This window comes from Syngnathus typhle, linkage group LG19 (assembly GCF_033458585.1).
Source record: "Syngnathus typhle isolate RoL2023-S1 ecotype Sweden linkage group LG19, RoL_Styp_1.0, whole genome shotgun sequence".
In the NCBI taxonomy this organism is placed as follows: domain Eukaryota; kingdom Metazoa; phylum Chordata; class Actinopteri; order Syngnathiformes; family Syngnathidae; genus Syngnathus; species Syngnathus typhle.
The window spans coordinates 6,362,672-6,385,950 of record NC_083756.1 but is presented as its reverse complement, the minus strand read 5'-3'; the positions used below and the strand labels follow the sequence as shown (position 1 = coordinate 6,385,950).

The window sequence follows — 23,279 nt, the reverse complement described above, 5'->3', positions numbered from 1 at the left end:
AATTTGCTGGTGCTGCCCTTTCAGAATAAACATCCAAAGGGCTTTCCGGAATTGAAGCAGAGTTTCTGCTCGCTCCTCTCACTCAAATCAATGCAGCTCTCTTACACATATTACCTCCAAAAAGTTAATATTATTTTATTAGAGAGTTAATTTTATTCTTGATTAGTCAGCATATAGCTTTTAATGTATTTTCCCCCCAGCTGCTTGAGTATAAATATGATTTTGCCAAACAACGCAACATGTACAATAGAAATAATAAAATACTTATGTTAGACACCTTAGACATCAAAATTTATCTGAAGTGAGATTACTGGACTAAAGGCGGAAGTAGAATTATCTTTTCTTTTACTTTTTGAGACCGTCCTTATGAGTTCCCGTTTATGCGTACTTGACACCTTACGCCGCCGCTTGTTTTAACCCTTCAGCTTCCTGATAAAATAAACCATTTGAAAAGCGCAAATTAAGGACTTACCATTTTTACTATCTATTAAGCCTACCTATGAATCTATTTCCAGTAAAAGAGTTGAATTTTTTTATTTATTGATATTACTGCACACATCTGAGAAATTGGCTGTGCCAAAATCCTGCCCAATGATTCACTTGTGATTCATTAATGAAAATATCAACAGTTAACAAACAAAAATGCATAATCAAGCTTCTGTGTGCGTTTTAGTTTTTCAATTTTAAACAATTTAGCCACCCAGGGACCCTATTGATTTGGTCAATAAAAAAATTGACACAAAAGCAAAACTACTTGTACACAATGCTGCTCTCTAGTGGACGAATGGAAAACAGCAAGGAACATAGACCGTTGCAATACCCTTATTTATAATTTAAATGATCAATGTTTTACTCCCTGCACCTCATGTGCCAGTTCTGTTTTTTTTTCATGCTTTTCAAACAAGTGTCCATTTGATTTCTTTGCACCTCATGCAGAATAAACCACAGACAACTTGACAGATTTATTTCAGCACTTTTAATAGTTACTCAGAGAGGCACAAATATAATTTACAGGGCTACCGTTTCTACGTGTGCTCCCACAAAGTGAGTTCCTGTTCCAGTTTCTTCACTTTTCAGAACACACATATACACGCACACAAACACACAATTCTGCCACTCGCCTCACACAGCCGAGGCTTTTTTTCCTTCCGTTTTTCCCTCCTTAGTAAAACTGCAATGTGTTTCCACATATTTTCTTTTTATCTTCAAGCCTTCTTGACACCTTTGAGGTAGATAACATTCTCCAGTCGCCTCCCAGTTCTCTCTTCGCTTGTGAAATGCAACTTTGCCACCCCGTTGAACTTTTTGCACCGTCAAGGTAAGTGATATGATCACATGTGAGTGCTACTGAGCTCAGTAATGGAATTAAAAACAAAAATAAACATTGATAAAGTGATTTTTAATTTTCCAAAACTAGAAATGTTCTTTGAGGTTAATCAGGACAAATATAGACTGTAACAATGTCAAAATCAACACCATGTACCCTGTTTACTTCAAAAGTGAAAGTTGCCTTTCTGGTGGGTTAAAAAAAACCCTACAAACTAAAAGCCGTACTGCAAAATGGAGCTGTCTTCATTTACACACACTTCCTCTTCCTGCCACTTTTGATAAAAATCAACAGACACACAAAGTAACAGAAGTTCAGTTCACGTAAGAAAAAACTACGGCTAGACCATTACGATAACAACCGAACAAAACACAATAAAACATACAAAGATGTGATAATGATCACTGGACAAAGTTGAACATTTTCAAGCCAACATCTGCAGGAAATTACAACTTTTATTACTTTCATTAAAAAGAAAAAAATACTGCTAATTGATAGAAACTGCGGAGGGATAAATGACACTGGAGTATTTTTCTTTTCTTTTGAGAGCTGCATTTGCTGAGTAACACTTTTAGAATAAATCGATTTTTATGACTGGGGGAGGGCGAAACATTAAGACACAGTTTCTTCTCAAATTATTTTGGCACTTGCTCTTACGTCTATTGAGCTAAACAATGCTAATTCAGTCGGGTGCTCAAAGCTTGATTAACTAACAATTTAATTGCACCAAAAAATATTACACCAGCGGTAAATAGTGTCGATCTGACGTGAGCTAGCCACGACGCAAACTTTAAAGATTACAGTTAGTGCAAAAGTTTGTCAGTGTATTTGTGCTTTTGTTTAAAATGCAGTCAAAGCCAATGATGACATCATCCAATAAAGGAATGGAAGCTCTAACTGAGTTTGTCTGCGTATGTATAACTTACAAAAGCCAGCAAAGGGCGGGCGGGGTCACCAATCACAGAGCTTGCAGCATGAAGCTTCATTTCACCAAGCACACAAAATTCTCTTGTGCCTCCCGGAGTAAAAGTCACTCCAAGGATCAACATCACAACATTGAGTGTTGACGACATGACAACAACGAGGGGAAGAAGTCGGAAAAACAAAATGACCTCGTCATGAGTTGAGTGAAAAAGATAAAGTGTCTATGCTCTATTTTTGTTTTGCGCACTGCGCTCGCTCGCTCATAAGCCCACAACATCTCCGTTCCCAAGGACCTGCTGACTAGCCATCCATCCCTAGTGATTCCGCCATTCCATCCTAACCCGATTAAGCGTCCTCCTTTTCAAAATAAACGCCTGGTGATTTATATCCAAGGCGGGGCGGCCCATAATATACAAAATGGGGTGGGAGTTTTGTTTTTTTCCTACCCACTCTCTCTAAGAGTAAATAGTTATAACTTCCCGCCCACCGCCTCGGACAAGGAGGACTCGGTTCAGACCCTCAAGTAAAACCTCGAGGAATTCCATATCTGGGAGAGAAGAAATGAAGGAATGTTTGGTCTTAGATAACGAAATGGTGAAAGAATATGGAATGTGATACCAAATTGTTGCTTTGGCGCCACCTGGTGGCATCTATATAGACAATTCCAAACCTCTTGATAGAATTCTATCTGCAAGTGACTGACATCTACCTAAAGAGATTTGCAAGTGCTTATAGATGCCACTAGATGGCGCCAGAGCAACATTTCTACATTCGACAAAACAGCAAATAGGTGAGTTATCAGAGATGAGAGGTTTCCCCGATGTAAATAAAGGATACAGTTTTCATCTCCTCCTCGGTTCTTGGGTGGTCCAGGCATGTTGAGGAGAACCAGGTGGGCTCCCTGTGACTTGTTGACCACCACCTCATTCAGTTTGATGGCTGTGTGCATGCGGCGGACGTTGGACTGGTTCCTAGTTTAACAAGAGGATGTACATTTTATTTGTACAGTACAGGACTTTACCCAGTGCTTGTTTAAATTGATAAAAAACAGAATCGGAGAAGACACACAAAAGCTTCACAGTATGAGACATAAAAGTGATCACAATAGAGCACACTTGTGGTCATTTGTTTTAGCTGCAACTTTAATTTTGTGTTTCATTAATTTTCACTTAAATCAAGGAACTCCTTAAAGTTCTGAAAATGGGCCAACATTGCCAATCTCATCACATTATAACAAAAATAAATAGATTCATATTTTTTTTTAATTACTACTGTCTGTCAAGTCAGTAGATAAAATGGCTGCCAAAAACTTTTAAGCCTCAACTGTATGTCGGTGAAAGTCGGCCGCAGACAAACAAGCAAAAATTGTTGAAATTTGATATCAAAATTTATCTTATGTTGAACAATGCAAGCAAACACTTTAAAACCAAATTACATGAAATTGTTGACACGTGTTAACAAAATTCTGCTTTCCAATGTCATGAAAATAACTCATTGTCAGGAGCCATCGTACAGTTTAGGACTGGGCATTATAAATCAAATCAATAATTTAGTATTATTAAATTCTAACATCAAGTCACATCTTCAAAGAATAAACTCATCGTTGCATTGGATGGAAAGCACAATTTTGCTATCTGCAAGTTAGTCAAGGGACACAAACCCACATGCACCGAAAGTGCCGCACACACGCACACACACACGCGCGCACAAATAAGGCTAATAGAAAGCAACTTACAAGCTCCCCCACTCTCTAGAAGGAGAAAAATGGGACAGAACAGAGACAGCCTTTAGATGCATCTAAATTCAGCGCTACTGCTAGCCACACAAGCTTCTAACTGTCCCACATGGATGGCCTTGACGAATCGTGACACCCAACGAGTAGTGTGATGACTTTGACGAGTTAGTCCGCATTAGTGTGCACGCAGGGGGGCGAGACGTGCACTAAGACCGAAAACATGCAGCCTGAATCCTCATGCCATGCATGTCATTATTTTCTGGGGAAATTTGACGGATGAAGTACTAGCGGTATCGGGACTTAGTATCGGTGATTAAATAATTGAGTAAAAAAAAAAAAAAAAGAGTATGGAACTTACGGCTTCATGTTGAAGAGGTCTCGCATGGCCACGTTGGAGTTGCACTCGCGGTTGCGGTTACGCTCGGTGAAAAGTTTGTCCTTGGTCCAGGTCATGTGGACCCGATCGGGGAGCGTTTCGGACTTGTCGTTCATGGAGTGGGAGGCCGTGTTTCGATCGTGGATCAGCTGGGCCTGGAGTAGACAGAGATGAGAGACGGTAGAGTCGGAAAGACAGAAAGAATATGTCCGAGAATGATGAAAAGTTGAAAGAACGCCGTGATGGGAACCCAAGAAACACAAAATGATAGAGAAACACAAAGGAGAAGAACGACGGGGTATGAAAACTTATTTCCAGGTGGGTGGAGGATAAAATGGGGCTGGGATCATTTGAATGTAGGACTTGGGGCGGCATTCTTGGTGGGTGATGGCTTGGTATTCACAAAGCATCACACAGCTCTTGTGTTAAGTTTAGAACATGCATGGCTGATGATGCAATCTGTCAAGTAAATACTAAATGTTTGCCGTTACACTTTGTGAAGCCATGGCCACCATCGTGAGGGACAGTGACAAAAACTACCTCATCCTCCTGCGTGTCCTCCGTGGGAGAGGACTCCCGGCTGAGGCTTGCGCCCTCGGCAGCACCTGGGTTCTTCCTCCGGATTGAGTTACGTGATTCGTCAGTGATACTCTGAATCTGAGTTGTAGCCCCGAAAGGTGATTGCGGGTAAAAAGCAAATGGGACCAACCGTCAATGAGCGGATCGCCACGATGGAGACCTTAGTTTGGGTTTTTCGATTCTAGATTTAGATGATCTTTGAATAATTCCCCAAAAAGTCAGAGAGCACTCAGAAAACAGTAAACAGAGGCAAAAAAAAAAAGCCACAGTGGAGTCAGTACCTCTCGTTCCCTTTCGGTCTTGGAGAGCTGCATCTGTTTCAGCATCTGAGACCTTTGCTCCATCACGAGCGTCTTCTCATAGGTGAAGGCTGAGATGTCATTATCATGCTGCACACAAAAAGAGCGACATCAGTCACAAATTCAGCGTTAAATGAAGTTTCCAAAAGCCTTACCATTTCCACCACTTCAACTTCGGCGTTCAACCGCAGGTGGTAAAGGAACGTCTGGAGATCTTTCTTCATCTGTATGCTGTTGTCATCCATCTGGGCCACGGTGAAAATGCGCATCTTGCACTTTCTCCACACCTGAGAGAGAGTCGTAAAAGTAGAAACACATGTCCCGTTAGCATTTGGCAAATTATGCTAGCGGAATAATCGACCGACCTTGTGCTGTCGTAGCAGGAAAGGAAGAAGCATCAACAGGCCTCCATCGTGGACCACCCACCACACATCAATGGTTCCCTCACCCAAGCGCTCTTGGTTGGTGGGGAAGCTGTCCACGTTTTTCGCTACGAGCAAGGCCTGGTGGGCAGATGTGGTCTCTCGTATCGTCTCTGTAGAATCATGAGAGCAGGTGAGCTTCCGACAATGCTGTACTCATTTTTACTGTCTGGTTCTTCACCTATGAAATTCTTCCACGACTGCGTGTCATTGGACTGCTTCCAGGTTCCCGGCCAGGCCATTAGGACCGTGTTGTGCTTCATGCCTCCCAGCCCGGCTGACTGAATAAGATGAGAGACTCCGTCTCTGAGGTTGGAAGAAACGACAACATGGCAGAAGCCCTTGGTCTTCTCCGCTGTCATGGATGACTTTATATTCTGGAGAGAAAAGCAGTGAAAAGATTTACGCACACCGTCTATGCGTCTTTAGCCGTGTTTTTCTCTCATACCTGCTCGGCCTTCTTTGCTTCAGCATCTTTGGTGAGAAAAGTTCCTTCCAATACATTTCCCACGATGGTTAGACCTTTCCCAGCCTTCAGCTGAGAGGTGAACGAGAGCAGGCGAGGATGCTTGACCGCTTGGTCCGAGTCCAAATTCAGCAGCACCAAACACTGAGGCCTGGATTTACAAATAAAAAAAAAAAAACGTAAACAAGCCGGGCTAAATTAATCGGACACACCCGTTGATAAAAGGAAGGAAGGTTTCATCCGAGTTCAGAATTTGCTATGGAATGATTTCAGCCTGCATAGGTCTGTATGAAGGTTAATCAAATCAGTCTATTCAATTATTGAAGAATCACATTACTGAAATCCACTCTGGGTCTATTCTTGTCTGGATTTGGTTTACCGCGGTCCAGAACAGAATCAGACCCCACAGCGTGACAGCCTGTACCTCCAGTTCTTGGTGTGTGGAGGAGCCTCCTCGAGACGAATGAGGGCGAAACGGGCCGCGTTGAGCGAAAGGCCGCGGATACCGTCGCCCCATTCCTTCTCCGCCCTAATAAAACACACAAATAATAGAACACGATTAAAGTTTGATTTTTGTTTTGCAGAGCACTTTTATATGAAGTCATTCCCACCCTCTGTATTCAATGTATTTGTAGATGCAGCCAGCGATGACCATGGCAACAATGGCATAATACCAGGATGAAATGAACATGAGAGCCAAACACAAGCTCATTCCCAGAAAAGACAGAGCCCTGTAGAAGAAGAAAAAAAAAATTAACAACTCTCATCTACTAATTACAAAATCCATCTATTTATAGAACGGTGTCACGCTTGTCATGGACAGCTGAGAGGCTTAAAACTGGAGTAAAGTGATGAAATTCAAAGGCTGGAATTTTCTGCAAGCTTTGCTGCGGAATTAATCTTAATGGAGATGAATGTGAATGAAAGGAACATAGTTGGACTTACCAGTGGTAATATTTGAACCGTGGTCTCCAGTTTGGTGTTCGCAGTAAAGTCTGAAGTGCGCAGGCCAAGTTGACAAACAGGTAGCACATGAGGAAAAACCTGTAAAATAAAATATTATAAAAATATACATATAAAATATAATATAAATAAAACAAATATACATATAAAATAAAGAAAAATATAACATATAATATAAATAAAATATATATAAATATGAAATAATATATATATAAAACAAATATAAAAATATACTAATTAATATGTCGTCTTGATTGACATTTTACTATCTATTAGGGAAAGCGATACCCACATGGAGAGTATTGGAGCCACGGCGTCTAACGAGGCGATGAGAATTCCAATCTCACAGATCGCACCGGTTAGTAGGAGAGCCCAAGTCGGTTCTCCATTGGCCTTTCCGTGACCAAAAACCTAAACAGCACAGAGGAAGTTGTCAAGCATGATCTGCTTTGACCGTATATGGAGTCGTCCGTGTCTTGCCTGTAAAAAAGGTACGATGCCGTCTCGTGCGATGGCTTGCAGTAGGCGGGGGGCGCCGGTCAGACTCTGGAGTCCCGCGCCGCAGCAGGAGAAGAAGGAGCCGATCACAATGACCCAAGGTGAAGGCCATGACAGCGTGCCGATAACAAGGTTGCCTTTAACAGAGTCGCCGAACCTTGGGGGAAAAATGTGGATAACGTGTAGGAATGGCTTGCTGGCAGTATTCCAAATACCAGTTAACAATTTGAACTTTACTCCACTTTTTTTTAACATTAGTTTAGAGAAAAGCTGCCAACATTTTTGCAATTATGACCTCATTTTGAACCCTGGATTGAAACCTCATGAATAAAAAGCTCCATGTCTCAAGAAAAACAGAGACTGTGTACTGAACTCAAAGAATGATGAAAAGCAGAACACGCAAGTCAAATAAATGACTCTAATCAGTAGATTTTTTAAATATGTGCCGAATATTGCAATGCGTGTAGAGACTTACTTGTCTCGAAGTAACACCCCCTCGATGCAAGCACCAAATAGCACCACACAGGTGAAATCTGATGCAAACCTTTAAGGAAAATCATTTGAGCAATGTCGAAAGGCAAAACACACAACTGTTCCAGAGTCCAGTGGTATTTAAACAAATTATACTTGGTGATGTAATCCTTCCATGAATTTACTGTGTCACAGTGTGATTGTGTTTCCAAGTGCTCATTGACAGAGGAAAGGACAAATAAAAGGATACATATGATAGAGGTGGTAAATATAGCCAGGATGGTTCCAACTGGGATGGACTTTTGGGCATCCCGCAAATCACCTGATCGATTAGAACCGGCCATGATACCTGAAGGGTCAAAAAAACTTGTAAAAACACAAATCCCAATTCTGAACTCCGCTTATTTGAAAAATTAAAACAACACTCTCACCAGTGACAGAAGGGAAGTAGATCCCAACAAGTAGAGTGAAGAAGGAGGCAATATCATTGACGACATAGGGAAGATAGATGTCCTGAGTGGGATCACTTCCTCCGACAGAAGACAACTTCTTGTTTTCAACCAACATACCCAGCGGGCCATATTCCGACCACATATTTTCTGAAATGGTCAGAGAAACAGAATTTTATTGGCTTCTCTAGTATTTCGACTCATTCCTTGCCAGCCCAGTTAAAATTGACATATATAGCCGTCAATTGTAGTGAAAGAGTTTTTGTTCAAACCTGAAATAACTCCACTGATAAGTCCAGGGATTCCTTGAATCTGGGTCACGTTGTTGTTGAGGAAATACTCATTGCAGGTAGCATTGGGTCCGTTACAGAAGAGCTTATACAACTGGGTGGTTGTAGTCAAATTACCGATCGTGTCCTCTTTAAGACACTTGTCAAAGTTGTGGTTCTGCAAGGTGCGGTTTCCCAACATGCAAACACTAAGAGCACGAGAACGTCAATGGGTAAACGTACTTTTCTGACATTAGATTATTTTTTTTGCTGTACTCGAAACTCATTTAATAAATATGCCTCACAGATATCTGCATTTGTACTGATGACTCACGGGAAGTCGGGTGGCTCGAAGATAGTCTTAATGACTCCGGCGTAGATGGCAAGGATGGAGAGTATGACGCAAGCCAGGAAGACCAGGGCGAGTTTGTTGACATATTTGACTCCCACGAAGACAACCACGGACATCAGTGTAAGGCAGCACGTACCGTAGACGCGCATGTTATTCAGGAGGGCTTCACCTTCATCCTCCTTCTTTTCTGCCACAAAGATGGCCGCCTTAGGCACAATGTAGGTCTGAACGGGAAGAGGAGACATGTTTTAAATGAGAAAATTGTTGATGACACTGGATGCAGGGCGTGCTTTCCTCACCAATAGTATCTCAATAGTACCCAGGATGTACATGGAGCCCGCAAAAGTTGTACCCAGGTAGAAACAGAGACCTACAGCTCCACCAAATTCAGGGCCGAGTGATCTGGAAATCATATAGTAGGAGCCTCCCGCTGTGAAAGAAAAAAAAAAATGAAGTTAGGAATCATTTTAAACTCCTGATTATTATATAAATGAGTTAGCATCATACCTGGCACAACGCCATTTGTAGCAATCGCACTCATGGATATGGCTGTCAGCATTGTCTGTAAGGAGCAAAACCTCAAATGAATTATAAATGGCGCAATTCTCGTAACCACTCTGTTTAAAACATCATTTATTGCGACTTTGTTTGGCCGTGACTGAATTGCGGTTATTTGCAACAGGTGTAAAAAAAATAAAAATAAAATTGACTTGATGCTGTCAATGCTGGCTACATTATATCAAAAATAAAAAGTGGAGTCTTTGGGTGGGTTAAGCCATCATTTAGTCTGTTAAAATACATCTCAAAGGCTTACGCTCCAAATCTCTTGGATTGGTCATGGATATAAGCGTTTGTGTGAAATTGTGTAGCTGAAATTTTCTTCTCAATAAGAGCAAGGATAACAGACACATGGAGGTCAAATTTACTTCATAATAGAGATGAACCGGTGAGCAGGGAAAATAAAAAGTGGCGAAAGAGAGCAAGGAGGACCTGAGTAGGAAGGCGTGACGCTCTGTGACCACAATAAACCTCCGGCTCTTGGTCGAGCATCCGGTTTAAAACGTCAGACAAGATGGAGTAAAGCCAATTAGTTGATAATTTTACCGTTCACTTCCTCTTAAATCCAAAGCAGCTATCCAACTAGGACTTGCTCTCTACCAGGAATACTTAAGATACCTCGAAGAAACGTAATAAGACGTTTGATAAAAATAATCCGAGCCGAGTCTCACATTATGTACGTATAACCTGATACAAAAATTAGTTTTGTCGTTAAAATCCGACATATTTACATTTGTTTTTATACTGATGTTCATTAGTGTGCATTTTCTCTATTCAAAATAAAATAAAATAAAATAAAATAAAATAAAATAAAATAAAATAAAATAAAATAAAATAAAATAAAATAAAATAAAATAAAATAAAATAAAATAAAATAAAATAAAATAAAATAAAATAAAATAAAATAAAATAAAATAAAATAAAATAAAATAAAATAAAATAAAATAAAATAAAATAAAACAAATAAGAAAAACAAAAAGCACTTGGTTGAGATCGGACCCGAGCTTTCTGCATGTACTTTCCCCTGATTAATCTGAGAGTAATCCATTGTCCGCAGCGGGATTGGGAAATATCCGCAAGTGTGTGAGAGTGCGCATCGCAGTATTTCTGACACTTTGCAGATGGAGGGATTATGCGTTAAGCGCGGGGGAGCATAAAGGTTGGTCCTTCATTACGGCACACAGACAGACATCAACACACACACACTCGTGAATTTATATAATCGTGCATGTGACTACTCCAAATCTCTTTATAAAATACAAATGTTAAGAGTCAGGCCATATTGTGAGTTTATTTTGTAGCCTTTTACACTCCCTGTCAAATATTTTGAAATTGTTTTGTGTCCAAAAAACACAAGCATTGAAAACAAAGTGAACGATTCTCATGCACTAACATCGCAGATGAAACAATTGAATACTCACACATGAGCAGCACAAGCCAACAATAGCCAAAGATTCTAAAATGCCGGCCGTGCCGACAATCCAGGTAAGGCGAAGGAAAAGGATCACCCCCAGAATGTTCTGGAGGCAGGGGAGATAGACGCCCATGAAGGTTCCCATTTGAGGACTCTAAAGAGAGAGAGAAAAAAAGGTCAGACAATACATACAACCTTGAAACCAGGAAAATATAAAAAAAAAAAAAAAGGTCAGTCCGCTTATAATATAGCCAATAATCATCTTTATTTACCTTGACAGCTTTCTTTTTGGAGCCCTCATCGTCATCAGCCTCCTCGTGTTCCTGGGCTCCCTGGGTGAGATTTGTGTAGTTGGCAAGTTTATCGAGAAGTGATGACACCATTGGGTTGCTGTCCATCTCCTCCTGTAATAAAAAAAAAAAGGGATTTAACATGCATAAAATGAACAGAGAAAACACTTCACATGAAGGATTCATGACGTGAAGGTTACGTCTTTTCATTAAGTCGATACAAAGTCCAGTGATCGGGTTAGCCAAATGGCAGAGCAAAGTACTTGGCAGAACCTCGGCTGGATCTCCAGGTAAAGAAGCGCATTAATAGTTACAATTGTCGGAGAAAAAAATGAATTGTTTCAACGGAAATAAAAATGTTGCTTACCTCAAAAAGTGCCATGTTGGTGCCATCGTAACTGTTGCTTTTGTCATTGTCTGTGTTGTTGATGAAGGGACTATTTTCCTTTGGGACACCGTCACCTGCGGAAACGCAAAACAATTTTCGTCTTTAGGGGCTCCATTTGGGCATGTGTGGCAAAGAGTAAAGAGATTCATAACAAGCCTCCCATCGCCATCACTCGGGATAATTAGCTCTTAAAAGAGCAAATTTACAAACGAAAAAAATGATCATCTATTTTCCAGCACGTTGATGATTCACATTTAATGGGGAAGTAGAAATTAAATGAGTAAAGTGGATGTAACCACAAAGATGAAAAACAAAGTGCAACATTATTGATGATGGGAACAAATAGATCGCCACTCAAACAATTACCCACATAATATGTCATCCAAACTGACCACGAACATTTTAAATGGCAAAGCATCGAAACCACCCGGTGTTAAAGTTTTTCCACTTTGCATACAATAACATGCTACCAAAAAAAACATGCATTCTGTATTCTTTTATATAATTAGTACTTTTAAATATATGCTTGGAAACTACACCCAAGTGGTATATAAAAATGGATGTTGGATAAATAAAATAAAATATTACTAGTCATTTTTACAAGATAATGTATCACTAAAATGACTTAAACCTGACAAGTGTATCAACTAACGTAACCATACGCGGTTTCAAACAGATGAGCCGCCTCCAGAAGTCTGACAGCAAGGATTTAATGGGTATCTTTTACTCTTTGATGCAGATGCACGCTGAATAAGAGGCTTGCACTATGGCTTAGTCTGGTGTAATCACAGCGAAAGTCACTATGTCCTTGCACCCGGCGGCCCTTTGCAGCAGTGGTCGATGACCGTGTACAATGCAACATTTTTAAAAATCAATATCCTGCAGCTCTCAAATGATGATTTGTAATATGACACACTAATCATTTAACTTTTTGCATAGCATGCCAAAAAGTATCAACATGGTTCCACTTCCCTGTCAATAACTATTCCAGTGACCTTGTGCTGCACTGACAACTGTAATAGGAGCTCAGCAAACGGGCTAGCATCAACAAATCAGTGGAGCCCAAATACCACAGTTAATGCCGTACAACATTAAAAAAAAGCAAACTCAATAAGAAAATAAGCAAGCTATGGATGATTTTTGTCGTTGTTTTGACTTTTACAGTAATCAGGGGAGTGCAGAAAAACAATGACGTCACATGCTTGCTGAAAAAGCAACATGGTGCATTCAGGGTGCTTTCATACCGTCGGGAACTTGCACACACACTGCACTATGAGAAGCCATGCAACAGTCCAGGTGACCTGGCAAGCCTTGCAAACTGATTTAGAACTAGACTAAGTACAAAAGCTACAAAATACAGTTTTCTGTTGTTTTTTTGCATTACATGATGACGTTGAAACATTTCTGATGATAACAGGCATTGGATAGCTCAGGCCAAGAAGAAGAATCCATTAGCTCAATGCTTACTGATTTCGTCATGAGTTAGCGAGAACATTGAAGATCAGCTAATGGTTAGGTTGGCTTCTCTAGTCACTGTGGTAATAAATGACCAGGCATCCTATTTATATCGGCTAAGCCGTGCACAGTGATGCTGCCTAAGCTGCCTAACGTTTCCAGAGTTAACTCAAGGCGCACTCTACAAACATAGGGGAGTGACGAAATAGCATATTGGAGACATCACAACTCCCAGATGTTGTCAACTATTAAAAAAAAAAAAAATCCCAACAGAATCAAGCTAAAGGGAGGAGTTAGACTCAACCTTGGTGTCAGCATAATAGAAATGTTTACAAAATAATAGCCTTGTGTGGTCTCGAAGTAAAAGATGTTTTAGATCATCAATGAAAGATTCCTAACATTGAGATCCTAACAAATATTTGGTGTTAAGTTAGTCTAGAACAATTTACAGGTGAATTGACAGTCAAAGCTCAAAACGACAAATAAAAGCTCAAAAAGAATACAAACAACTTTTTAGACATTGTCTATTTGTCAGCAGCATTGCTAAATATTTAATTTCTTGTTATTATCATTGTTTCATCATTTCCGAGAACAAGCTACTTACATTTCAAATATATTTTCGTGTTGACAATAATCGAAAGCCGAATCATGAAACCAAAAGCCGATCAACGTATCACTAAATCCAAAATGCGGCATAAATGAAAACTTCTTCAACTCACCCCTCCGACGAGAGCCTCCCCTCTGCTCCATTTTGAGGAGCAGGGTTTAAAAAGGTTCACGAGAGGAGGGGGTCCTAACAGTGGTCCCTGCGGAACTCCAGTAATAGGGGGTCCAAAGTATAGCGATATTGTTTGTGAAGAGCAGAAGTCAGGAATGCTGCCTGTGCTGTGTGGATAATGTGAGGATCAGCTATTTCTGTGACTGGGGATGTGCGTGTGTGTGAAAAGTGGCCTGTGATGACGACGGCAGCGACAGCCATGGCTCACAAAGCGCCCGTTACCCTCCCATCCAAACCGGGCATGCGCGGCCCACGTGTTTTGCCTCCCTGAGCTTCTGATCCCTTCGACTCAAAGTGAATGGTAGGAGCAAAGAAAGCGAGGGAAGCGGAAGGCTTATGAAAAGCAAAAGTGTCAAGACAGGAAGGGATGGAGGGACGGAGGAATTCAACCGAGGGCTACCTGAAGAACATTCATCAACTGCACTCCAATTTGTCTCATTACTCGATTATGATGCCGATTCCGAAAGGAAACATTTGCAGGACATTAACGCAATAGTTCGGTTCGAAGTGTCACTAGCCAAAACATTTTTTGGCTGAAGAGACTTCAGGTAGGCTACTCCAGGAAGTCGCATCTCTTGCTCTATGACCCTACTTTTGTTTTAGCCGCCCATTAATCTGTCTGTCTAAGAGCATGTGAAGTGGACTCAAATCACTTAACCAGATTAGGCTAATCCTGAACTTTTTATAAAACACACAAGCCACGCCTGGGCTACAGCGCAGAGCAAGTCCTGGCTCCGCAAATGTTGACTTGTGTGTCACTCCATGCTGGGGCACATTGGCTTCTTTTCAAGATGAGGAACTGAGCCATGACCCCGAGGCCTTCTACTGTACATGAACGCAGCTTTCGATACTTTGCGTTAACATCGATACTTTGCGTTAAATGAATTCACAAAACGTCTACTTCCTCATCAGTCTGTGTGAGCAGTAAACATCTGCTGAAGGAATCAGCCGATGGCTTTAGCTTTTAGAAAGGGGCTATCAAATCACTCCGTAAGAAGGATTTAATCAAGCTCCACATGGTTTCATGTCATATGGCTGCAATTTCAGTGTGTGTGAGTGCAACGCATGTGTTTGTACGTTCCACTCAATGATATCCTCGGCCCTTAAACCCGAAAGCAAACAACAGTCGGTTACGTAACGCTCGCCGCAGTTTATCGCTGGCGGTGTCTCTTGGGGGGTTTTTAGGTTCAGTGGAAATTTAAAGATGTAAGAAACTACAGAAGCCATGGATGAAAATGTAGATTCCAAAAGGGCCTTTCGCAAACATCAGTAGATAGCGAAATAAAAGGAGAAAGTAAATAAAAAAAGCTCTAAAGAGTTTGTACTGGTCTTATCACACATGACCATATTGCCAGAAGGGAGCCGGTAGGGAGGAAGAGATCTGTGAAATGGAAACAGGAAGTAGCAGGGAGAAAGAGCTGAACAGTCTGACTTTTGGATTTTTTTTTTCCCTTTAATGCTGCTCGTGACAAGTCATGTAAAAACGAATGATCTTTATGTACCATCGTGCCTTTTCTGAAATCATTTTCATTGTTGTTTTTCATGAATCCTACATGAATTTGTTGTTTACAAAACCTACGGCATTAGTTGATGTTCTTCCTCAGCCAATGCCTGTAACAGATCTCATCTGAAAAAAAACAAAAGTCACATTTTGCTGGAACAGAATTCCACGTAAATGGAAAAGGGACTTTCCCAGTCTTTACCAGGAAAAAAAAACGTTTGTACAGCGTTAGACTGTACATGACCAGGTTTAAGCTGATGTGTTCTTTGTTAAGACGGAAGTTTGCATTGTCCAGTGTTAAACAGAACCAGATTTGGTTAAGCAATAAACAGGAAACTTGTCTCAAAAGCAGATGGTCCAGTGATAGAGGAACTTTGGCATGAGGGGTCTGAAGGAGTGATTTTATTTTCAAGGGCAAGTTTTTTAGACCTCCTGAAATGTACTTGATGACTTTATTTATCATCCACCACATGTCAAACTATCGACACTTCCCACGGTCTCTCACCTTTACCCTTTCTGGGTAATGTTATTTTCAAGAAGATCAATGGGTACAATGTCCAAAAGTGGAACAATGGGGGAAGAAGTACGACTGGAAGAGCGGTCCATGCTCTGCATCATGAGGGTGGTGTCTCGCCTCCCCCTACTCGGCCAACGGGAAGCCAGCCAGCGGGATAATCAATAGCAGAAACAGCTATTAAAAAAAATGTTCCACCCTTCACTAATTCTCGAGAGGCCACAACGTGATTTCAGACACTCCCTTGGATGTTACGATATCTCGACTCTGTATGGTCACAAGGAAATACCGAGCTCTAACCTAGTCTGTAAAAATCCCAAACAGCGGGAAGTCGTAATTGCGGGCTTCTGATTTACCCAGTTTGAAAATCTTACTTCAGCTCTGTTCTAACTCGATCTGTGCCTAATTTGAGGGCTAGATTTTAAAATGTCAATGTGAATCTTTTGTTTTGACTCTGAAGGTTTGGAATGTGACTAGACAAGACACTAAGGTTTTGATAACAAGCTGTTTACACAACATGGATTAATTTCTTATCCTGAGTGAACCTGGATCAGATGTCAAGGAGAAAATGACTCATTGTCCTCATTTCTACCCATCCAGCATTCCAAAGATGCACAAAGAAAAGATCTGCTCTCACCTGCAGTGTCCTGATTCTCTTCCAACTCATTGTTGTCATTGCCATCCTCCTCTTCAATCCTCTCTTTTGCCTTTTCCGAGTTGTCCTTCACGGGGACCACAGTGAAACTAGTCGGCATTTTACACCATGTGCTTCCTCTCAATGTCTCCCTGTTGCCACAGCCTTATCTCCGTCTCTCCGTCTCTGCGTCTCGCTGGTCCACTCCCTTCAACCGTCCAGCTGTTTTCACTTTGACCTTTTCCCTTTCAATGTTTTTTTCCCCAGCTTGATTACACTAAGGTTTCTTCAAAAGTTTTGCGTCTATCACTAGGAGACTGCTCAGTACCGTGAAATCCACAACCCTGTTATCCAAATAAGGAAGACCAGGATTGACCCCGCCCCTATAGGGGGGCAGTACCTAAACTCAAGCAAAAAAAAAAAACATGAAACGCATGTGTGTATGGGAGGATGTCTGTGATTTTTTTTTTTTTCCTGTGCCTGAGGGCAACAGCCAGTCATGTCAGCTTTTGTTCACAGAGAAGAAAGTCCAGAGTGTTCCACAGAGGGAGATTTCCTTCACAAGGACGGACACACATTGAAGATAATGTTTCCTCACTTCCTATGCAGTGTTATTTGACTCCACATGGATTAAAATGGCGGGTTGGGTAAATTTAAGTGGTTCTAATGATCAGAAGTTCTGATCTATCTATTTCCTAGAGCGCTTTCCAATTAGGAAGCCCGCAAACTAAAATGTGTGGAGGTCAAATGTTTCCACCTGTAATCTCTCAATTTTTTGCTTGGTATGATCAGATTAAAAGTCATCAGTTGACAATCACACATTTGCTTAAGGGTACAGAGTGAGATTTTTTTTTTTTTTATCTTGAGTTTCCTATCAAGTAACCAAAAAGTGTGATACAAAACATCTTAAGGTATGTCATGTAAAAGAGTGGAAAAATAGATTTTTGCTTTTGGCTGAAGTTGGACATCAGGAACAAGCAACGCCCTTTTCCTCCTTATTCCCTGAGGATGATGACTTATTAGATCGATGAAGCCAAAAGAAGGGTGGAAGCTACAAAAACTAGCGAAGGAAATTAGCAGACTGGAAGTGATACATTTAGTTAATCCCACTTCTTTGTTCGAATAGACTGGAGACCGAGGATTAGACGATCCGACATGTTTATTCCAACTGATGAAAAATTGCTTCCTCTTCAGTCTTGCTTCCTACTCGGTGAAGTCGATGGCATTTCAGCACATTACAAAGCTTTTAAGACTTAAGCCATAAATCAACAGGCAGAGATTTACGAAAGGCACAAATAGGCTCACAATGGACTTCAACATTTGTATGGACGGGGCATCTGGAAATGATTTTGCAAATGTATTGCTAATTTCCATGATGATACAGAAAAATGCAATATCTGTTTCATCTCTGGACAGCACTTACTTCATATGAGTCGTGCTGTAACTGCCTAAGTGGCTAGACGCTCCGACTACCTCTAGTCAGTCAATACGGCAAGGCCAGGGGGAACAAAATCTATATTTAGAAGTGAGGTTACAACATAGCAGTCGTGTACTTTTATGTGTCAGCCAGTCGGTCATCTTCTAAATTTGTGTCATCGTGTCTGGAATATTTATTTAGTATAGAAAGGTTAAGATGGTATGAATGCGAATTAATTATTAGTTTTGATTTTAGAGGCCTATTACTTAAACTACCAATCTTTGCCCAAGAGAAGGAGATTTTATAAATATTATTTCATCTGACACCATAGTTGATTCTAAAATCCTTTAACATGCTAGTTGAAATTTAAATTCCAATTCTTGAGCTTCTGCTGTGATTATCTCACGCGCCATGCTGTTTAGCTAGTATGAGACTTTGTTGCCCTCTTGTGAACACTCGTGGAAATACTGCAACCTGCACTCTCACGATGACATGACTATATCACCAAAATAATTTGTGGGCTGACTAACCTAACAGGAAACCGACTAAGCATATAGAGCACATGATATATCTGCACGCCAGACTTGGAGAATGTAAAGATCTTCCAGCCCTGACAGACTTTACATGGCATAACACGAGACACTCTCAGAGTTTCCAAATCCCAGACTGGGAAAAGGTGACTGAGCCTTTCAGTTGAGCTAGAAAAAAAAAGTTCCACGGATGCCTAATGAAAAAGGAGCTTGTGTACAAGCATAACAAGCCAAATAGACAACTGCCAGTTCTCTTCTTGCAAAAACAACCAACACACTGTTTACTTATAAGTGTTTAGCCATGGTATATTATATGTATATTTACACAAATGATTTAACGAAAGTCTTTTCAGTTTCGTGCTTGAGCTGGAACCTATCCCAGCTGATGGTGATCTGATTTCACCACACCCATTTGAGCAGCTCCAGACTTACCTCTTCATCCAGACACAAGCAGAACATGAGACGCGTCTCTACACATTTCTGACATTTGATACTGACTGACGAAATGGCCTGGGAACTCTTCCAGATCCTATTTTCAATTTCTATTCGGACATGCTGCAAACTGTACAAAGCCTGAAAGGATTAATCACGTTTGCAGTTATTACGGGACAGTATATTTATACCTTATTTTATACCCTCTCTCTCCCTCTGGTTTTGGTGGCACTATAATAAGATCGTGATCCAGAAGAATTATTGTGTGTGAGGATATATTACAACTTTGGCCGCTGCCAAATGTTTACACTGATTAGCAGCATTCCGATCTAATTAGCATTCTTATATTACTTCAAACGAACAAAGTACACCGACCATCTGTTTTCACAATGGCCCCACCTCATGAATCAATTTTTAAAGATTAAAATGTCTTTGATCATTGGATGAGAGTAGAGCTATCGAATATTTTTAGAAACGATTATTCTATCGATTATTCCATCGATTAATCGATTAAACAGATACAATTTTATTTGTGTATTAAATAAATTTCCCCCCCGATTATTGTTTATTTAGCAATTATTTTTGTTTCTTTGACATTTTATAGTGATTAAAAAAAAATAAAGAAAATTGATTGATGGTTAATAATGTTCAAAGTAAAAACACTGCTTTCATGAGGGACTAAAAAAAATTGGGCGGCACAAGCGCGGGAAGCAGATAAAGCGGAGGCCAGGGCCCAGTTGCTGCGCTGACTGCTCGACTCCAAATAAAGTAGAGGTCAGCACATGACACCCAAGGTGCATGCCTTTTCAAAAAAGGAATACACACGCATGTGCAGCTTTAATTGCATCGTTACATAACTTGCATATCCCAAGATTAGCTAGTTTGATCATATAACACAATCGTCTCTTGGATTAATTATTCTTCCCTGAGGACTCCAATATCTTTGCTCAGGGGTCGTCTGCATACAGAACACTTAATGCGTACTTGAGGTAACGATGGACATTAATGGTCCGCGATCCGCAGTGGTCATGAACTGAATTTAGAATATCAACACTTGATGTGTCAACGCCACAAATGAAGTGATATTTTCGCCCGGCTATTTAAAATATTACATTGTAAAGCTCTGTCAGTTTGAGTCTTACAGCTGGATATAGGGAAGTTAGAACACAATGTGCTTGAATGGTAACAGGAAATGTACACATGTTCTGACATATGCTGTGTTCTGGTTGAAAACTGAAACTGTTTATTTTTGAGTAAATTATGTGCATGAACTTTTTCTTCGTTATCACTAGTCTGAGCTGAAAACTTAATCAATTTAAATGAGCTGGGGTTGTGTTGTCCCAAAATGTACTGAAAAATATGATATATATTTTTGTTTTTTTTAAAGATTTTCAGATTGATTCATTTCAATTGAGAGACATTTTTAATCATCACAATTTTCTGACAATTACAATTTATTAACCGCAACAGAGAAAAGCAGAAGAAATCAATCCCGGGTCATATAAACAAAATTGCCACTATTCTTTAGTCAATAGTGCCCTTTTATAAACCATTTCAACTTCCTCAAAATCACTGCAAATTATTAACACCAATTTTTTAGACAAGCTTCCCATAGACATTCGTTTGCAAGCCTCATCATGATTTTTTTCCCACTTTTAATGAATAGATCTTATTGATTCAATCTAGTTTCTATTAAATGACTCTCAACAAATCGCATGACTCCAATATTTAATGGTGTGAACATTGAAAATACTTCACTAACATGATACAACTGGAGCACTGCTGCTGTTTTTTTTTTTTTAAATCCAATGTTGATGATTTTTTTCTTTCTGTTTTGTTTTGTGATACAATCACATGGCAAACAGGAAATGTAACGTTCTTTGCAATGATCTCATACTTAAAAAAGTTCCGAATATTATGAGAATATTCTAAGCAACTCTGCTCAAACTCCAACGTCTGTCATAACACTTTTCATCCCACAATGCAAAAAGATAAACAGCGCACGACTAATCCTTGAGTGGTTAGAAGAGATAAGAAGTGGGACACTGCACTGACAGCTCGGCTGACTCACCGTATTTGTTGGGTTCCCTGTTGTACTTCAGAATGGGCACAGCGACATTGGGATCCTGCGGTTCGAACACCGGGTCCTCCTCCACTTTGGGTTCCTCCTCCCCGCCATCGCCACCGGTGAGCCGTGTCGCTTGGGCCACAACCGAGCCCGAGTGCTCGGCTGCATCTCCTCCCCCGTCAACCGGGACGACAACGAACCTGTCGCCCATGCTGCTGCACTTTTGTCGCCTTGTTCTGCACCCCCGTTTGAGGGGAGAAAGGCACGCAAATGGTAAGAGCAGTTAACAACTTGCACGATCACCACGAGTTGATCGGAGGGTTTGATTACAGTGCACACGTAACGCCCCCCTGCATCCCCTCATTGGACAACAGGGCCGGCCGGGTTGCTGTCAATCAACCGCCCACTACCCAAAGTGCGTCCGTTTTGCCGTGACGTCACAGGCGCACAAACTGGATTGTTGGTCTTTTTATTTTGTTCGCCAAATTCGATGCTCACAAAGCCAGCATTTGGATTGATATTGATCGTTATTGAGTTGATCAAATCTGTAGGTAATAAGAAAGGCAAATAGTTTGTTTACATAAATACGCTGCACTTTTAAAGCAATTTCCAGAGAGCGCTATAAAAATATGATGCGTCAATCACTAGATTTATTATTGCATTTAAACATTCTAAATACCTAATGAATATCCTCACTTTTAGTGAGTTGAACCATATACATTTTCCCATAGAATGTGCTCGTTGAAAACTGGAAGAGTTTAGTAAATATTTTATTATGGCTTGCCTACATTTTATGGATATTATAACACTCAAATATATTCATCATAATTCTTCTTTAATATGCAGTAAATGTGCTTAATTAATTTATTAATAGCATCCTTTGTGTTAGAAAGGTTGATAAAAATGCTGCATGAAAATGACCAGCAACTGGCTTATATCAAATTTTAAAAAATCAGCCACCATCCCAACATCCGAATTTTTAGCTTACCACTGAACAATGTTGGCAGCCTGACATTTACTTTCCTGCTCTCCAAAACTTCTCAAGTGAACATATTCTGGCAAGACTCCAAGAGGCCACTCAGACAGTAATCACTTGAATGCCTGTTACGTCCAGAATAGACAGCTGGCAGAACAGTTGGATGACGAGAAGTGGGAGGGTCAAGTGGGAGTGGAAAGGTTTAGAAGGAATTGCAGTGTTGAGTAACAGCTAAACTAAAGTCAGTTTAGTTTTTGATTGCACTTTGATTGGTTTGATAGGAAACGAAAAGGAAAAATCGGTCTGCATTTTACATAATAGCAATCATCTTTTCAATATATGGACTGTTAAATAAAATAAAATATTTGCCTACATTTTACAAATATGGATATTAAGCTAGTGGTCGAAGGGTCCCATCATTGTACCAAAGGCAGATTGAGATCGACAGAGGATCTTGTAATCCTTCATCCTTCGACTCATCATCACAGCACAGACTGAGATACCGATTACATGTTTGAATTGGTCGGCACAGATGTGGCTTTTAGATCACATACTGTAATAACATTTGCACAGCCTTTATTACTTTGCATTTCATTATAGTACGATTGTTGCATCACACCATGGGCAGAATCCATCTGATTGACTTCACTGGCCGTGGAGAGATTCCCAGAAGACCATCTGGCACGTCTTCAGAAGAACATCCAGACGTTTTCAGGACTTCATACAGGCACAGAATATATTGCATCGAACACAACAGAATGTGGGTCAGTTGTTGCATGCATGAATTGATGCTCCCCTTGTCACAAAAAATAGTTGCGGGTCATCCATGCCCATTTTTGTTTTAGTAGTCTGAAGTTAGTTTAGTTAAACATGGCTAAATGATGGAAAGACCAAGTTTGTTTAAAAATGACATCACACTTTAACATGATCACCAGGCTTGACTGCAAATTTGCTTTTTCAGGGGGAATGCATGTTAGCAAATTAGAGCTTTTGGAGCATAAAAAAAAAAATGTCCGGAGGGGATAACAGCAGTGATAATGTACGTGGTAAGGGACACAGTCAACTTGTTTTTGTTTGTCTGCAGATGTCATGCTATAACAAGATCCCTTGGGCTGTACTCCTTGGAGATTGAGATGTTGTATGTTGGAAAGTGTATGAGCACATCTGGTCTTTTGCCAAAATGTCATGTTGTAT

The 23,279-nt window shown here is 40.4% G+C and overlaps 1 protein-coding gene across 7 annotated transcripts; it reads right to left on the bottom strand.

Moving 5' to 3' along the window:
• Positions 1-961: 961 nt before the first annotated feature.
• slc12a7b (solute carrier family 12 member 7b) lies at positions 962-21,320 on the bottom strand. 7 transcript variants are annotated; one of them, XM_061265462.1, is made up of 26 exons: positions 21,113-21,320; positions 11,760-11,854; positions 11,375-11,506; positions 11,110-11,256; positions 9,638-9,692; positions 9,430-9,560; positions 9,113-9,354; positions 8,782-8,987; positions 8,492-8,659; positions 8,311-8,409; positions 8,065-8,122; positions 7,572-7,746; positions 7,384-7,502; positions 7,074-7,172; positions 6,740-6,859; positions 6,553-6,657; positions 6,111-6,279; positions 5,844-6,039; positions 5,606-5,775; positions 5,396-5,527; positions 5,223-5,330; positions 4,903-5,019; positions 4,345-4,517; positions 3,987-4,001; positions 3,089-3,222; positions 962-2,798 (listed from the first exon to the last, which is right to left on the bottom strand). In XM_061265462.1, the coding sequence occupies exons 1-26, from the start codon at positions 21,318-21,320 to the stop codon at positions 2,707-2,709; spliced, it is 3,465 nt and encodes a 1,154-aa protein (XP_061121446.1). In that variant the 3' UTR covers positions 962-2,706. The 7 variants fall into 7 exon arrangements, with proteins under 7 accessions (XP_061121446.1, XP_061121449.1, XP_061121448.1 ...); XM_061265465.1 differs by lacking the exon at positions 21,113-21,320 and adding an exon at positions 16,666-17,035; XM_061265464.1 differs by lacking the exon at positions 3,987-4,001.
• Between the last annotated feature and the right edge of the window lie 1,959 nt (positions 21,321-23,279).

Bases quoted from the DNA above. Each gene is read 5' to 3' on its own strand.
- slc12a7b (XM_061265462.1), bottom strand. From the start codon at position 21,320: ATGGGCGACAGGTTCGTTGTCGTCCCGGTTGACGGGGGAGGAGATGCA. The intron at 6,280-6,552 runs GTACAGGCTGTC...TTGTAAATCCAG, and splicing joins CCACACACCAAGAACTGGAG to GCCTCAGTGTTTGGTGCTGC. The intron at 4,518-4,902 runs GTAGTTTTTGTC...TGTCTACTCCAG, and splicing joins AGGACACGCAGGAGGATGAG to GCCCAGCTGATCCACGATCG.